Source organism: Cynocephalus volans, chromosome 15, assembly GCF_027409185.1.
Source record: "Cynocephalus volans isolate mCynVol1 chromosome 15, mCynVol1.pri, whole genome shotgun sequence".
Lineage (NCBI taxonomy): Eukaryota > Metazoa > Chordata > Mammalia > Dermoptera > Cynocephalidae > Cynocephalus > Cynocephalus volans.
In genome coordinates, this window is record NC_084474.1 from 63150876 (window position 1) to 63165586 (window position 14711).

The window sequence follows — 14711 nt, forward strand, 5'->3', positions numbered from 1 at the left end:
GAACACCCTGAGCCGTGAGGAAGGCCACGGTCGCCTGGCTTGCCTGAGTCAGACGGAAAGAAAATGCGGAAAGGGTCGGGCCGATGGCAGCCGAAAGGGAAAAGAACAGAGTGCGAAGGGCGCCGCCGCTTCCCACCTGCGTCAAGCTCCAGCTGGTAACAGGGCAGCGGCTCGAGGGAGAGCTTGTAACCCTCGAAGCGGGGATCCAGCAAAGGTCTCTTCACCCGCAAGGAGCAATTAGCCGCCACCTCCATCGCCTTCCACGGTCCTAGCGTGAGAATTAATAAAGGTCTTGTTGAAAGGTCCGCGCTTCACTCAGCACGGAGTCTGGGAAGCGGCGTGGTTCCCATCCCAGTAAACACTGCGGTGCAGACTTGCCTTCTGGGATATGTAGTGTCCATGAGGAAGTTGGCCCTGTTGCATTCTGGGAAATGCAGTTTTCTAGGGACTTAATGCACGCACGACAGTAAGTTCTGGACTCTCTTACCCAGAGGGCTGAGCGGCCAGGAGGCGGCCCGCGCTGGTTAAATTCTCACAGTATAGGCAGGGTGCAAGACCCCGCCCCGGAAATGCGTGTTCTAGCTTTCTGTGTGCTTAGGTGCCCGAGCTACTGAGGGTCTAAGTCCGGGCAGCCGAAGAGTGTGGTAGGTAACGGTCGTCAGCGCAAGGGTCATTTCGTCGCTGGGACGGGACGGCCCTCGCCCGCGGTGATGGTGGTGAGCTATGCCCGTGGTCCTCAGGGCCGGGACCCGGGCCCAGCCCAGGCTCCTTTCGATGTGCTGTCTTTCGTTAGCTTCCCCTCCCGCGCTCGCGGGCCTGTAGGGCTTTCCGACAGGGCGGGCCACCGGCGTTGGCCTCAAGCCAGTCCTCGCTTTGTTTTCTGGCTCCTCCCCTCCGCCTCTCCCGCTGTCTCCGCCCTTTCTGTTTTCCCAAAGAGTGTCTGAACTGGGAGGGAGGGGTCCCCTAGCGCCCTAGTTTTACCAGTGAGAAAACTGAGGCCCTTAAGAATTCAGTGACTTGTCCAAGGTCACTATCTGTATTTTAGGGGCCAAGACGAGATCAAGTTCAATATTCTAGGAGTGGTACTGACTAGAACTGAAAGTGTTAGCCTCCAACTACAAAAGCAAACATTTCCTACTTCTTTCTCAATCTCTCCTTTTTCCTGTTTCCCTCAAAAAAAAAAAAAAAAAAAAATCAGTAAACGCATTGTTAGTCTGAGTTTTCATATAAGCGAGATGGGAGACACCAAAAGTAGTCTCCAGTTAATGACAGATTAGGTGGGAAAACGTTAGCTTATTCCAAGTTTTGTTTTATTTAAACTTTTAAATGGCTTGAATGACTCCAATTTTACCCTTCGTCTCCTTTCTACATTATTTTGGTTTGGGTTGGTTTGATGAGAATTTTCTAAGGAATTAGTTTGAGAATTTTTTCCCCCTTATCCCACCAACACTGTGTGTTTGATAATACACACGCACAGCCTTAGAATTAGTTTAGCAGTTGTAATTCTGGGTACAGTGTAGTGAAGAGGAAAGTAAAGCACTTAGAGCCTTACCTGGTAATTTCATTTTTCACTAATAGGGTTTAATCTTTTTTGTTTGTTTGTTTGTTTTTGGCGGCTGGCCATAATCTTTTATGGTTATATGGCTTCCCCAAAATTTTGAATGCAGTTAAGGTGGAGAATTGATCCGCAGTCAGTTATGCAGTTACAGTGTTTTGAAGCTTCTGGGGTCAAAGCTCCTCAGTTCCAATTCTGCTTTCACTACTTGCTGTTTCTGTGCCTCAGTTTCCTCATCGGTAAAATACAAATTATGTTGCTAATATGTACCAATAGATTCTGGGGATTTTAAGTGCTGTTTTTAAAAACCCACAAAATATTCACTCAGTCATAGGCACATAATTGTTTAATAATTGTTACTATTATTATTATCAAAGACTCATTAATAAAGGGTATATTGGAGAAAAAAATTGTAAAGTGAGTTCATCAGTATGACTTCTAGGGATGCAGTAAATAATATTAAGATTAATGATACTGTTAACACACTATCGAAATTTATCACCCCTTCAGTTGTTAGAATGTTAAACATGTTAGGATGCTTGCTTAGAGGATTTAGAAGAAAATGCTTTTTAAATGCTCTATATCTGAAAATACATGTTGATGTCCAGGTTAGCAAGATGAACAAAGATGCGCAGATGAGAGCAGCGATTAACCAAAAGTTGATAGAAACTGGAGAAAGAGAACGGTAAGTAACAGATTGTGTTAATAAATTACAATTTTACCATCTTTAATAGTTACCTTATAAGAATCTAAACAGCAAGGAGCGAACATGTCAGTGGAAGGAATTATAGAAAATTGGGATGTTTCAAAAGTTTCTATTCCTGACTTGTATAAAAAGTAATTTAGGTCTGTCTATTCAGTATTGCAAGACTTGGAGGGAAGAGGGTGATACAGAAATAGGAGCAAGAAGTAACTCTCTAAGGATGTATAATCTAATGGCGAAAAAATACATACCCAAATAACTACAGTTGAAGACATACTGTTACCCAGGTTTTAATAGGGAGACGACATGGTAGAACCAGTTTCAGTTACCAAGCTCTCTTAACCTCAGAGCAACATGTGCTATTCCTATTCTCTGAAGCTCTCTGAAGCCTTCTCCTCCTTCCCCTCATTTTTAGCTAATTCTAGCTTATCTGTGAGGTCTTATCTCTAATGGTGCCTCTTCAAGGATTCTATGTAAGTCCCAAATACCTTGTTCTATCATAGCTTTAAATCACATTGTATTCTAACCACCTATTTTGCTAGTTTGTATCCTCCAATATAGTCTAATATATCATAAACACTATTGTATACCCAGCACCTAATGCTTTGTCAGGCACATGATTGGCCAATATTTGAAAAATAAACAGGTTTGGAAGTACAAAGGAAGAGATGAGGAATCAAGAAAGGCTTCCAGAAGCAGGCTGATAAAGTGTATAAGAGAAATATATGTACATGGAATAGGAGGAATCCTTTAACTCTGCATGGGGGTTAAGGTGAGAACAGGTAAGATCTCACAGAATAATATAAGAGGTACTGCAGCTGGGGCAGAAAGATTAGCAGTTCTCAAGCCATTAAAGGAAAAGACATTTTAGGCAGGTAGAAGAAAATATGCAAAGTTACAGAGCTTTGGTACATGATAATGTTCTGGGAACTGCAAAATAATAAGAGAAAACTAGAGGGTGAAGTAAAAGCCATGTGGCTGGAACAGTGGACAGGAGGAGTGTGGATTTTGTATGAATTAAAATTCTTTCAACTGAAAATGATAGAAACTAAACTCAGAAACTGGCTTAACCAGTGGAAGTATATAAGTTTATTTAACTAAAACAGGTCAAGAGCTTGAAGTTGCTTCAGGTACCACTGTGTCCAGGCACTCAAATGTTGGTGCCAGGAATATGTTTCTTTTCCTTTCTCAGCTCTGCTTTCCACTGTGTTGGCTTTATTCTCAAGCAGGCTCTACTGACAGGTGGCAGAGATGAGCAGTTCAGAATTTACATCCCACCAGCTTAGACTACCTTCCTCAACAAAGGACCTAGCTTGATACCATCTTGCTTAATAGACCGGTTATGATCAGCCTTACCTAGGTCATATTTTCATCACTTACACCCTACCCATCTTTGTACCCTGACAGTGGCAGAATGCTTTTTCTGTCAAAGAAAGGACGGGAAAAAAAGGGGACTGTCTGGTTAACTCAGTTGGTTGGAGCATGGTGCTAATAATACCAAGGTCCAGGGTTCAATCCCTGTACCAGTCAGCTGCCAAAAAATAAAAATTAGAGAAAGAAGGGGTCAGAAATGGTTGGCAGGAGTTTGCAAAAACATGTTGCTGATGTTATCTTTGAGTGGTGGAAGTCATTAAAAGATTTTAAGAAAGGGAATGACCAGATCACATTTACACTTTAGGAGTCTTACTCTGTCAGTGTGAAGGATAGACTTGAAGGGGTCAAGATAGATGGCAGAAAAATGAGTTAGAAAATTATATTGAGTTTAAAATGGAAAACAAAAATGAAAAGGAGAACTTAAATTTTTTTTTAAAAAGTAGAAACAGCAGCCCTCAATATGAGGAAGGAGGCATCTAGAACAGTGCCTTGGGTTACTTGAGAGAATAGTACTGTCGGTAGTGAGTATAAGGGATCATGTATTATTTTTAGTTTGATTGTTTTTTCATTCATGCAGCTACTGAGTTTCTAGCATGTGCCATGCCCTTTTAAAGTGCTGGAGGTACAGTAGTAAACAGAATGAGTCTGTGCTTTCACAGAGCTTACATTCTAATGGGAGGAAACTGACAGTAAATGTGTAATATGAGGAGACTCCAAAAAGCTTGTGGGAAATTTGAATTACAAGATAAAAATAAAGAATATGAACTTTATTTCTTAGCATAAGCTCCATCAAGTTCAACATTTTTGTAAGCTATATTACCAATCATTTAGACCATCCCTAAAGAACTGACGGTCCTGACTATTTATACATGTCAATCACTTATACATTTTTACATTACTAACTGAAGAAAAATGGATGCCCTTTAAAGATTTGTTAAGATTAGGAAACAAAAAGACGTCAGAAGTAGCCAAATCAGGACTGTAAAATAGATACTTAATGATTTCCCATTGAAGCTCTGCAAAATTGCCCTTATTTGATGAGAAGAATGAGCAGGAGCGTTATCTTGGTAGTGAAGAACTCACTGGTGAAACTTTCCCAGGCATTCTTCTGCTAAAGCTTTAGCTAACTTTCTCAAAACACTCTTCTAATAAGCAGATGTTACTGTTTTTTAGCCATCTGGAGCGTCAACAAGCAGAATGCCTTGAGCATTCCAAAATACTGTTGCCATGACCGTTGCTCTTGACCAGTCCAGTTTTGGCTTTGACTGGACTACTTCCACCTCTTGGTAGCCATGGCTTTGATTGTGCTTTGTCTTCAGGATTGTACTGATAAAGCCATGTTTCATCTCCTGTTACAGTTCCTCGAAGAAATGCCTCAAGATCTTGATCCCACTTTTTTTTTTTTTTAATTTTGGATAATAAAAACTTTAATCGAATTATTTGAAAGAAATATGAGCACTGGCAAACAAAATTCTGAAACATGAAAAAGATTATATTTGCAATCTGATATGTAACATTAAAGTACCACTGGCATTATATTAGAAGTTTTAAAAGTCATGGTAAAAGGAATATGTGAAAAATAATAGAAGTACAGAGAAGGGATAACGAAAAAACAATGGAATTAATAATAGGATGTTTTTTATATTATGGCCTGAAAGTACTATCAGAAGTAAACACTATTCGTAACAAGTAAAAGAGAATATAGGAAACTGCCTATTAGTCTTACTAAAGTAATTTATATATAAAAAAGTCAGTTTGTACAGTCTTAAGCCTTTCCAGCTTCCCACTTTCCAAAGGCCAGGCAGCATGCTGTCTAAAATCTCATGGAGCCCAAAGGGAATGTGTTAAGCCTGAGCAGTGCTTCTGATGCCATCACAACTAATGGTTTTATTTGTTGATCCCACTTTTTAAATTTCCATTGAAAGCTCTGCCTTTGTCTGTAGCTAATTTGGGTACAACCATTTTGGTATACATCAAGCAGAAAGTTTGCTGAACGGTAGTTTTTCAGTCAGAATTGTGTAAGCTGAATCAGTTGAGATATCTGTGGTGTTGGCTGTTGTTTCTGCTGTTAGTCGTGATCCTCTTCAATTAGGGCATGAATAAGATTAATTTTTTCCTCACAAATTGGAATGGATGGTCTGCTACAGCAGGCTTAAGCTTTAACATTGTCTCATCTCTTCTTAAAACAAGTTATCCATTTGTAAACTGCTGATTTCTTTGGGCATTCTCATAAATTTCGTAAAACATGTGATTTCACCATTCTTCCACCCAGGCATCACCATAAATTTGATGTTTGTTCTTGCTTCCATTTTAGCAGAATTCATGTTGCTGCGATAGGGGCTCTTTTCAAACTGATGTCTTATCCTTCTTATTGCCTCAAATTAGATCCTGTACAGACATGTTATAACGAGTTAGTACCAGTTTATCTTGATGCAAAAAATTTTTAAATCCTTACATAGTTTTTTCATAATACACATTTTCCATGGACCTTTTGAAGACCCCTCGTATGTCAGATGGTGAGAAATGCTAGAGGAAAAATAAAGCAGGGAATAATGGAATGTGATGTTTTGGATAGCAAAAACACAGAAGGCTTCTCTGGTAAGATACCAAAGAATATGAGGTAGTGCGGCAGGGAGACTCCAAGAGCCAAAGTCCTGAGACAGAAGTTTGCCTGCATTTTTGAGGAATACGTGGAAGCTAAGAAGACTGAGTAAATTGGGTGAAGGAGAGAGGAAGCATAGTAGGGAAGAAGACAGATCATGGAGGATATTTAGGCCGTAATGAAGTTTTGGAATTCTATTCTGAATAAACAGGGAAGGCACTAGAGAGTTTTGAGCAGTGGGAGGAGAATGAAGTGTACAAGGGAAGAAGCAAGGAGACCATTTAGAAGGGTTTGGTAACAGTCCAGACAAAAGAAGATGGTGGCTTGAACTAGAGTAGTAATGGTAGAGATGGTGAGAAACGTTTGAATTCTAGGTATATGTTTTAAAACTAAAACCAGTGGGATTTGCTCATAGATTGGATGTGTAGTGTTGGATGTGCACAAGGGAGCTAAGTGAAGGATTAGAGTTTCTATCCTGAAAAGCCAGAAGAATGGAGTTGCCATTCCCAGAAGAACAGGATGAAATGGAGAGAATCAAAAGTTGGATTTGTCCCTATTAAGAGTGAAGGACCTAATTAAATTTCAAGATGGAAATGTCAGGTAGTGGATGCCTAGGAATATTGAAAGAGAGGCACTTTGTAGGGAAAGAAAATTTGTTTGATTTGTGACATGTTTAAACTGAGAAATTAAATGATATAGGTTGAGAATTGAGGATTTGTATGAGTGGGTATGGCATGAAGGATAAGCAAATATTTTACTGCATCCATGATGCCATTAGTTGCAATGTGTACCCTTACTTTTTACCGTTAAGGAAAAAGAAAACACTGCAAATTAAATTATGATAGGCATGCCAATTACTGAATTGTTAAAATATGGGGGGAAAACCAATCTTAGAATCAATGAAATAGTAGTCAAAGTGTAATTTAGAAGGGCCTGATAGGCTGGGCTAAAAGAATGGGATAGTCCCTGAGGTTAGATTTTAAAATTTGTAGATTTCAGAGGTGCAGCTGCTCCAATCTCAGTTAATACCCTCTAGAAGTTGTACAAGATACACTATATTCCTATTGGGAGAGGGAAGTCGAAAGTGTGTAAGAAGGCCAGAGAGTAGAGTTAAAGTTTTGTGACTAGAAGGCAGGGAATTTTTAGTTGAACAGTTGAAGCTTTGCTTCAAACATTCCTATCTAAGGTGTTGCACATTGTTTAATTTGAAAACACATCTTTTTCAACAGCCTTAAAGAGTTGCTGAGAGCTAAATTAATTGAATGTGGCTGGAAGGATCAGTTGAAGGCACACTGTAAAGGTAATCAGTTTCATTTAGAAGACAAACTAATTCCATTGCTCTGAACTGGGTTGGTTTGGGGTTCATTAAAAAAAAGTTATAGTCGCTATTTTAAAGTACACTGAGTGCTCAAGCATAATTTTAAACATACAGGAGAATTGAATAATGGTTTCCTTCTCTCAGTGCTATATGTTGACCTCATTCCTAAATTTTTGGAAATATTCTTGGTGCATCTCTTAAAACAAATGAGCATGACCTCAGAATTTTCTCTGGTATCAAAATATGGAATTACACTTTTTCAGTAACATTAGTATCCCTAATATGTTTGACCTAAAAACAAATTGAGCACTTTATGATTGGCAGACATATCGGAATTATATCTCTCCAGTCTTTGAAAAATTTGTTTATAAAAGGTCTTAGAGAATTAAACTTAAAAATAAATAGAATGGAAGTTTGTTAGACTGCTGGGTATTGATGATACCACTCGATAGATTGTACATGTCACTAAGATGAGCCTTTTTTCTAGTTCAGCTTTTAGTATAATGTAATTCTGGATACCTTTAGTGAATCCCCATTGTATTGTAATGGTTTCTACAAATGAAAATAATAGAGACTATTTATATATTAACTGTAAGAAAGCAATGTGACAAAGTAGTAAAAGCAGAGACTTCATAGTCATACAGACTTTGAAGTCATACAGACTGGTAAAAGACTAGAGCTGAATTTCAGCTTGTTTTTGGATGACTTTATTTAATCATTAAACCTCAATCACCTCACCTGTGAAATGGGAAAAATGCCTATCTCATTAGATTATTGTGAATATTAAATGGTGTAAAGCAGCTAATAGGGAACCAGTAATGGTAATTATATTCCCACTTATATTTCTTTTGGCCCAGCCTAGAAAGAGAAAGGAACAAAGGAATTGTTCTACATTTTAATTTTTGGCTATGAAATTACAGGTTACACTCAAATAATAGGTTTTTTTCCCCTCTATACATTTAAGAGCTGGTATGATTATAGTGAAATAAGTTTTATCCAGTTGTAAGTTTTTAACTTTTTCAGTTAGATTAGAGCATTACAGTTCAAATTTATTTTAAGTATTAAAATTATCTAAGTTACAGATTATTAGCTAAGAGATGAACAGACTTTTATCTTTTTGAACTGGAGAATACTTACCATGTTTGTAAGGTTGAACTAAATTTTCATTAGAAAAGAAAAAAAGAAGTGTCCTCTTTTTTTTTGTTTTAAGACCAGTCTGCACTCTAAAAACATGATCTTAACCCTTCCTCTATGAAAATCTTTCTTACAGATAATGATTTTAAATGATATGATTTGTTTTTTGCTTTTGCATAAGAGGTAATTAAAGAAAAAGGACTAGAACACGTTACTGTTGATGACTTGGTGGCTGAAATCACTCCAAAAGGCAGAGGTAAGGAATACAAATCATGTCAAAGGAAACATATGCTGCTGACATGATTTTTTTTTCTTCCCTTTCCAAAAATATTTGGGTACTTGTATTGCCTCACATAGGAAGAGTTATACTTGCCTACTTGTCTCTCTAGCATAGTCTTGAGTAACAGATGAGATAGTATGAAATGTTTTAGCACTCTAAAACAATGTACCAATGTAAGTTAATACGGTTAAGACAGATAATTTTTTAAATATGTAATTATATAGAGGCAAATATTACCTGAAGCTAGGATTTATAAACTTTATCAGATATGGCCTATTTAAATATTTAATAATTCCAAGTCTTACTCCAGCCCCTGAGTCATTGCTTCACTATCTTTCCTTATTAAAAATAAATGAATGTCTATCTTCTTGAATGTCTAACTAAGAATTTGGTAGCTGAACAACTTTATGTTCAGAATAATCCACATTTCAGACTCACAATTCAACCACCTTCTTAAATTCTACCTTTAATGCCTTGTTTATAGAAGACAAAGGAAAGAGGAAATATTGTATTAACACTGATACATACTAAATATTAAGAACTACATAATTATCTCAGAGTTAGCTACATTATCTTCATTTATTTGATAAAGTTGGTGTTTTATGTTTTTTTCGTCATAAGTGGAAGCAGGTAAATAAGATGGCCCATAAATTGTTTTCTCACATAGAAATAGTAAAAAGAATTTGAGCAGAAAAAGTAAGTTTGAAACTATTAGTATAGAACACTTAATTCTCTGAACTGCTACCTGCTGGGAAGAAATTACAGAACCCATCATCCTTTTAAAGCATCTCTTTAGGTCTGTTTACAGCATAAAAACATGACTTTTTCTTCAAGTATGTCCTAGGGAAGAAAATTTTTAAAACTTTTTTTGTTCCCCTTACGAATTTATATTTTAAAATAATTTTCTACAATTCCTTTTTCTTTTTTCTCCTGTAATTTGTATTTAATCTGTTAACATTTTTAGGAACTGGTTATACAGGTTAGAAATTATGCTTTGCTTCTCCTTCAACACTTGTATCTTAGATATTTCACTCTCTTGTAGCTCCCCTGCTAAAGAAGGGCAAATAAAGAAAAATAAAATAAATTTTTTTTTATGTTTTTAGTCTTACTATTGTCAAGAGTAGACTTTTTTTTTATTTAACATACAGTAAAATTGGTCTTTTTCTAATGTGCAGTTCTGTGAACTATATGCACATGTATGGATTTATGTAACCACCACCATAATCAGGTTACAGAACAAACAGTTCCCTTACCCAAAAACCTCTCTCGAACTACCCCTTTATAATCGCACCCTATCCCAAGGCTACTGATCCATTCGTGATCTCATAATTTTGATTAAAATTATTTTTCATGTATATATTATATTTCCAACGGACTCGAATTAATTATGTAGTCTTTATTTGTAGGTTGGCTAAAACTAAACCATTTATAAAGTTAAGGAGTATCCGCTTTATTTGATTTGTGTATTTATTTGTGTAAAACTTTATAGAAATATTGAACTATATCCGAAGTTTTCCATTTCTCCTGAACATCAGTGTGTACGTTAGATATTTTAGTTAATTCCTGTTTTTGTGGTTTTTTGCATTTTTTTATTTAATATTCTTAATAGATAATACAGTTACATGGGTCAAAATTCAGAAAGTAAAGAAGATAAAAATATGACATATAATTACTGTTGCTGTCAGAGAGTAGAAGGGTATTTCAAAAAGTTCGTGGAAAAATAGAACTAAAAGATCATAGGAATCTCTCCAGGAACTTTTTGAAGTACCCTCATATGTGCATTCATTATTTCAATAAAATATATTGCCAGATTACCTTCCAAAACATGTACCAATTTATACTCCCACCAGCTAATACAAGAGTGCCTATATTTCTTCATTCTTGTCAACACAGTATATTATTGACCTTTGGATTTTAGCCTACCTGATTGGTTTCTCCTTTTCCTTATTTCCTTTGCTTATTTTTCTTTTAGCCTGCTGGTCTTTTCCTTAACAATTTGAAGCAACTGTGTAGTAGAGAGATCACCCTTTTCTGTAAGAGCATTTCCCCAACTTTTATCCTTTAGCTTTGTTTATGGTGATTTTTACCAAGCATATGTTTTTCTTGTTGTGGTTAAATCAAATTTATCAATCTGTTATAGCCTCTTTAAAAATGGTCTTCTCCATTCCCAATTTAAAGAATATTCCAATGTTTTCTCCTCATCACCATGCAGTGTATTAAGGTGTTAGGTAATTCATTAAAATAATGAGTTGCAAATAGACACTTTTTTTCCAGATATATTTACCTATTTTTTTAAATTGAACAATTAATATTATTTATTGAAATTCTTTTTTTAGTCATCCTGAATAAAAGGTCACATCTCAACTTGACATATACTAATTGGAATTTTCTTACTCTTATGTTTTTATTTTTGTATTTCAGCCCTGGTACCTGACAGTGTAAAGAAGGAGCTCCTACAAAGAATAAGAACATTCCTTGCTCAGCATGCCAGCCTTTAAGATTGAGTTAGATCGTGGTGTTCTGTGGTTTTATTTCTGAAAGTAAAACTTGCCATAAATTAGAAATCAATTTCCCAAGATAAAAATCCTTTTTTGTATGATGGTATACAGTTTTCAGTAATGATGTATACATTGTATTGATTTTTTTCCCTAAATGTGTTATTTTAATAAATATCTCATGAATGAATTTGAAGTTTGCTTGAATTTTGGAATAAATGGGACTTTGTCTTTATTACTAATTCACCAGATTTGTTGAGAAAAAAAGTCAAAATCGGTTAAATATTTAGTAGGTACAATTATGTGTGCTAATAGCTGAGAAGTATGCAGCCTTTCCTGAATGTCTGCATATGGTATATCCCTCTTTTGAATCCCCATAATATTTTATCAATTGTAATATCTTATCTTGTACTACAGTTATTTGTCTTATTTATTATTATTTGTTATAAACTCTGAGGGTTAGGACTGGGTCTTACTCATCTTTCTGTGCCTTCCTTATGCTTGAAAGAATTGACATCTAGTGGAAGAGAGAACATTTGCAAGCTGGCTTCATACCAAGCTCCTCCCACATACTCTACTCATCTGAACTTTGAAAGCAGAATCTTTAAATTGCATTCTCACATACTAAGATCGAGGAAGAACTTAATGGGAAATAATCTCTACCTATTAGCTTTACTCTGACATCAGGATTGCCAAATCCAATGGATTCTTGTCTATTCTTATGTGACCTCTACTGGAAAATGAAAATGTTGACCATCCTGCCACTTGGACCTCTCTTCCCACTCCTCATATGGTTTTTCTTACCACTGGAAGTTCCTTCAGTTTCTTGTGGAAGACATTTTGCTGTATGGGACTTTTAAATAATGGTGTTTCTTAGGCCTGTGTTCTGGGCCCTTTGCCTAACTAACTGGATATACGTTTCCTGGGCAAATCCCAGGAAGTTTGGGTCAGACCATGGCTTCAAATACCAACAGGTTGATAAATGCTAAACTGCATCTCCAAACCAGACTTCATCCCAGCCTCCAGACCCCCAACTACTATGGATCAGCTTCCCTGGATATTCCACAAGTGCTTCCATATCTAAACACTGACCATATCTAAAATAGTGATTTTTTTTCACCCAGTAACTGCCTATTCTGTATCCCTTATCTCTGGTACCTCACAGACATACAGATTACCTAAGGAGCTTGGTAAAATACTGATCCTGAAGGTAGGAGGTATAGCACAAGATTATGTATTTCTGACTAGCTCCTGATTGGTGCTCATGCTGCTGATTGAGGACCACTTCAAGTATAGCAAGGCTGTAAATTGTTCACCACCTGCTGTCCTAACTATCTTAGTTGAGCCTACATTATTGCAGTAGACTCCTAATATTTCTTTGCCCTAGTTTCTCGGTGCCTTCTCCAGTATCTTCCACACTATTACCTAAGTGACCTTACAGTTCAAGACTGGTCATTTTTTTTCACTACTTGAAATTTTTTTAATGCAAGATGAAAATTAAACAGCTTTAACACCTAGGCCCTTGATCTAATATTTACTTGTTTTTCCAGTTAGTCTGAAGACTCCCCCAAAATATCAAGTTGTTTCATCCCTAAATACCTTTGAAAATTCATCAGCCTGGAAAGGCCTTTCTTCCTACTTATCTCATTCCTACTAGCCTTTCGAAATTCAGCTCGAGTTCCTAAAATATTCTGATACTTCCTTGTCTGATTTAGATCTCCCACTACTTTCTGTAAGAAGTGGCTGTGCATAACTTCTCTAAAACAGTGGTTCTTGAACTTTTGCATGCATCTCTTGGAGAGGAAGAAATGTGACTTTTTTGACTTTGTATTAATGCTTATTTGTGAGTAAATGGGTGAGGGAATGAATGAACAAATGAACCAGTCAGTGAACATGGGAGCATGAAAGAGGGTAACAATAAATTGGATGTAATTGAGGAAAGGCTTTACATTAACTTTTGATTCGCTATTCCAGAGATAATTTCATCTTTCTGATGAATTTAAATTTTAAATAGTCTTTGAATCAACGGTGCTTAATTATGTAAAGTTTTGAGCCTGAGACACAATCACTAAACGTACCCAAAAATGTTTTTTGTTTCACTTCATCTCTTATAAGACGGTGTTCTAAAGTAATGATAGGGTTGCTCATCATTCCGCTACCCTTTATCAAAAAGGAAACAATCTTAAATGGTATATAACAAATGTTAGAAATAGCGGGTAGTTCTTATTTTATAGTATTGTATATAAAAACCAAAAATTGCTTGTAGAGATACTATTTTAATAGCTAAATATGAAGAAATGAAAAGCAAGTTATGAAAATATTTTGAAATGGAACATAAAGTAGCTGAGTTGAAAATACTTCATAGCAATTTAAGGTACTAAAGAGCATAGCTTTGAAATGATAGTGCTAAGAAGCCCCCCCCCACCTCCACCAATTTTAGATTTCTTTGACAGAAATGTCTCGTGGTTTGCATTTAGAACCATTGATATCTTTCAAATAAACCAAATTTGTCAACATCTTGACTCACATCATTAATGTATGTAAACTAGAAATATATTCTATAAAAATCTTGCACACTTTCATGCTTAATGTTGGAAATTTAGGAGGATTATTATTACATGACTGCACCAGGTGAGTAAAACACTAATTAGGATTACTGTAAACTTCTCTTGTACAGGATTAAAGAAGACCCAACTGACTTATTTATGTGATCAATTTGCTTTGGCATTATAAATGTATCATTTGGTTGATCAGTGCCAAGCCAGGGACTGGGTGATGCTGGGAATTGGTAATTGGATATGGGACTTTTCATAACTTGATAAAAAGCTCCATCGATACCTGCCAGGAGAGATACCATGATCGTGAAGGTGATTTTCCCAGGGTGAGGCTTACTCACTGACTTATGGATGTGCTGACCCCTGCCATTTCCCCAAATGTGGGAAACTCAATAACTGCATAATTTGTGGTAGTGGAGAACAGCATTTATGCTCTCCCCAGAAAACAAAGAAACCACCCCATCAAACTCAAGAGAACTGTGACAGCTGCTCAGTAGCTGATGTTGGAAATGATCCAATGTGTGCATATGTGAATGTGTGTATGTATGTGTTTGACCCTTCTTGTAAATGGCTATTTCATGTTACTCAGTGACTTCATAAAACCCCTCATATTTACCATTAGAAACTACAGAGAAGCCATCGAATGAATTCCAGGTAAACAAATGGGTGCAATCAGACAATTCAAGTTCTAGTCT

At 36.5% G+C, this 14711-nt stretch overlaps 2 protein-coding genes and 1 non-coding gene across 4 annotated transcripts in view; 2 read left to right on the forward strand and 1 right to left on the reverse strand.

The window, feature by feature from the left end:
- NUDCD1 (NudC domain containing 1) overlaps window positions 1–341 on the reverse strand; it is a 75783-nt gene extending 75442 nt beyond the window's left edge. Inside the window, exon 1 of the mRNA XM_063079740.1 lies at window positions 137–341. Coding sequence (XP_062935810.1) covers window positions 137–254 — 118 coding nt within the window. The 5' untranslated portion in view covers window positions 255–341. The remainder of the gene's footprint in view (window positions 1–136) is intronic.
- A 227-nt stretch (window positions 342–568) lies between these two features.
- On the forward strand, window positions 569–11632 carry ENY2 (ENY2 transcription and export complex 2 subunit). 2 transcript variants are annotated; one of them, XM_063079806.1, is made up of 5 exons: window positions 569–644; window positions 2164–2240; window positions 7464–7534; window positions 8868–8942; window positions 11388–11632. In XM_063079806.1, exons 2-5 carry the CDS (start codon window positions 2173–2175, stop codon window positions 11462–11464), a joined length of 291 nt encoding a protein of 96 aa, XP_062935876.1. In that variant the 5' UTR covers window positions 569–644; window positions 2164–2172; the 3' UTR covers window positions 11465–11632. The 2 variants fall into 2 exon arrangements, with proteins under 2 accessions (XP_062935876.1, XP_062935875.1); XM_063079805.1 differs by having other exon boundaries at window positions 584–716; window positions 11388–11629.
- Window positions 11633–14291: 2659 nt separating this feature from the next.
- Window positions 14292–14458, forward strand: LOC134364260 (U1 spliceosomal RNA). The gene has a single exon (XR_010021817.1). It is a non-coding gene; the product is annotated as a U1 spliceosomal RNA (small nuclear RNA).
- Window positions 14459–14711: the final 253 nt, after the last annotated feature.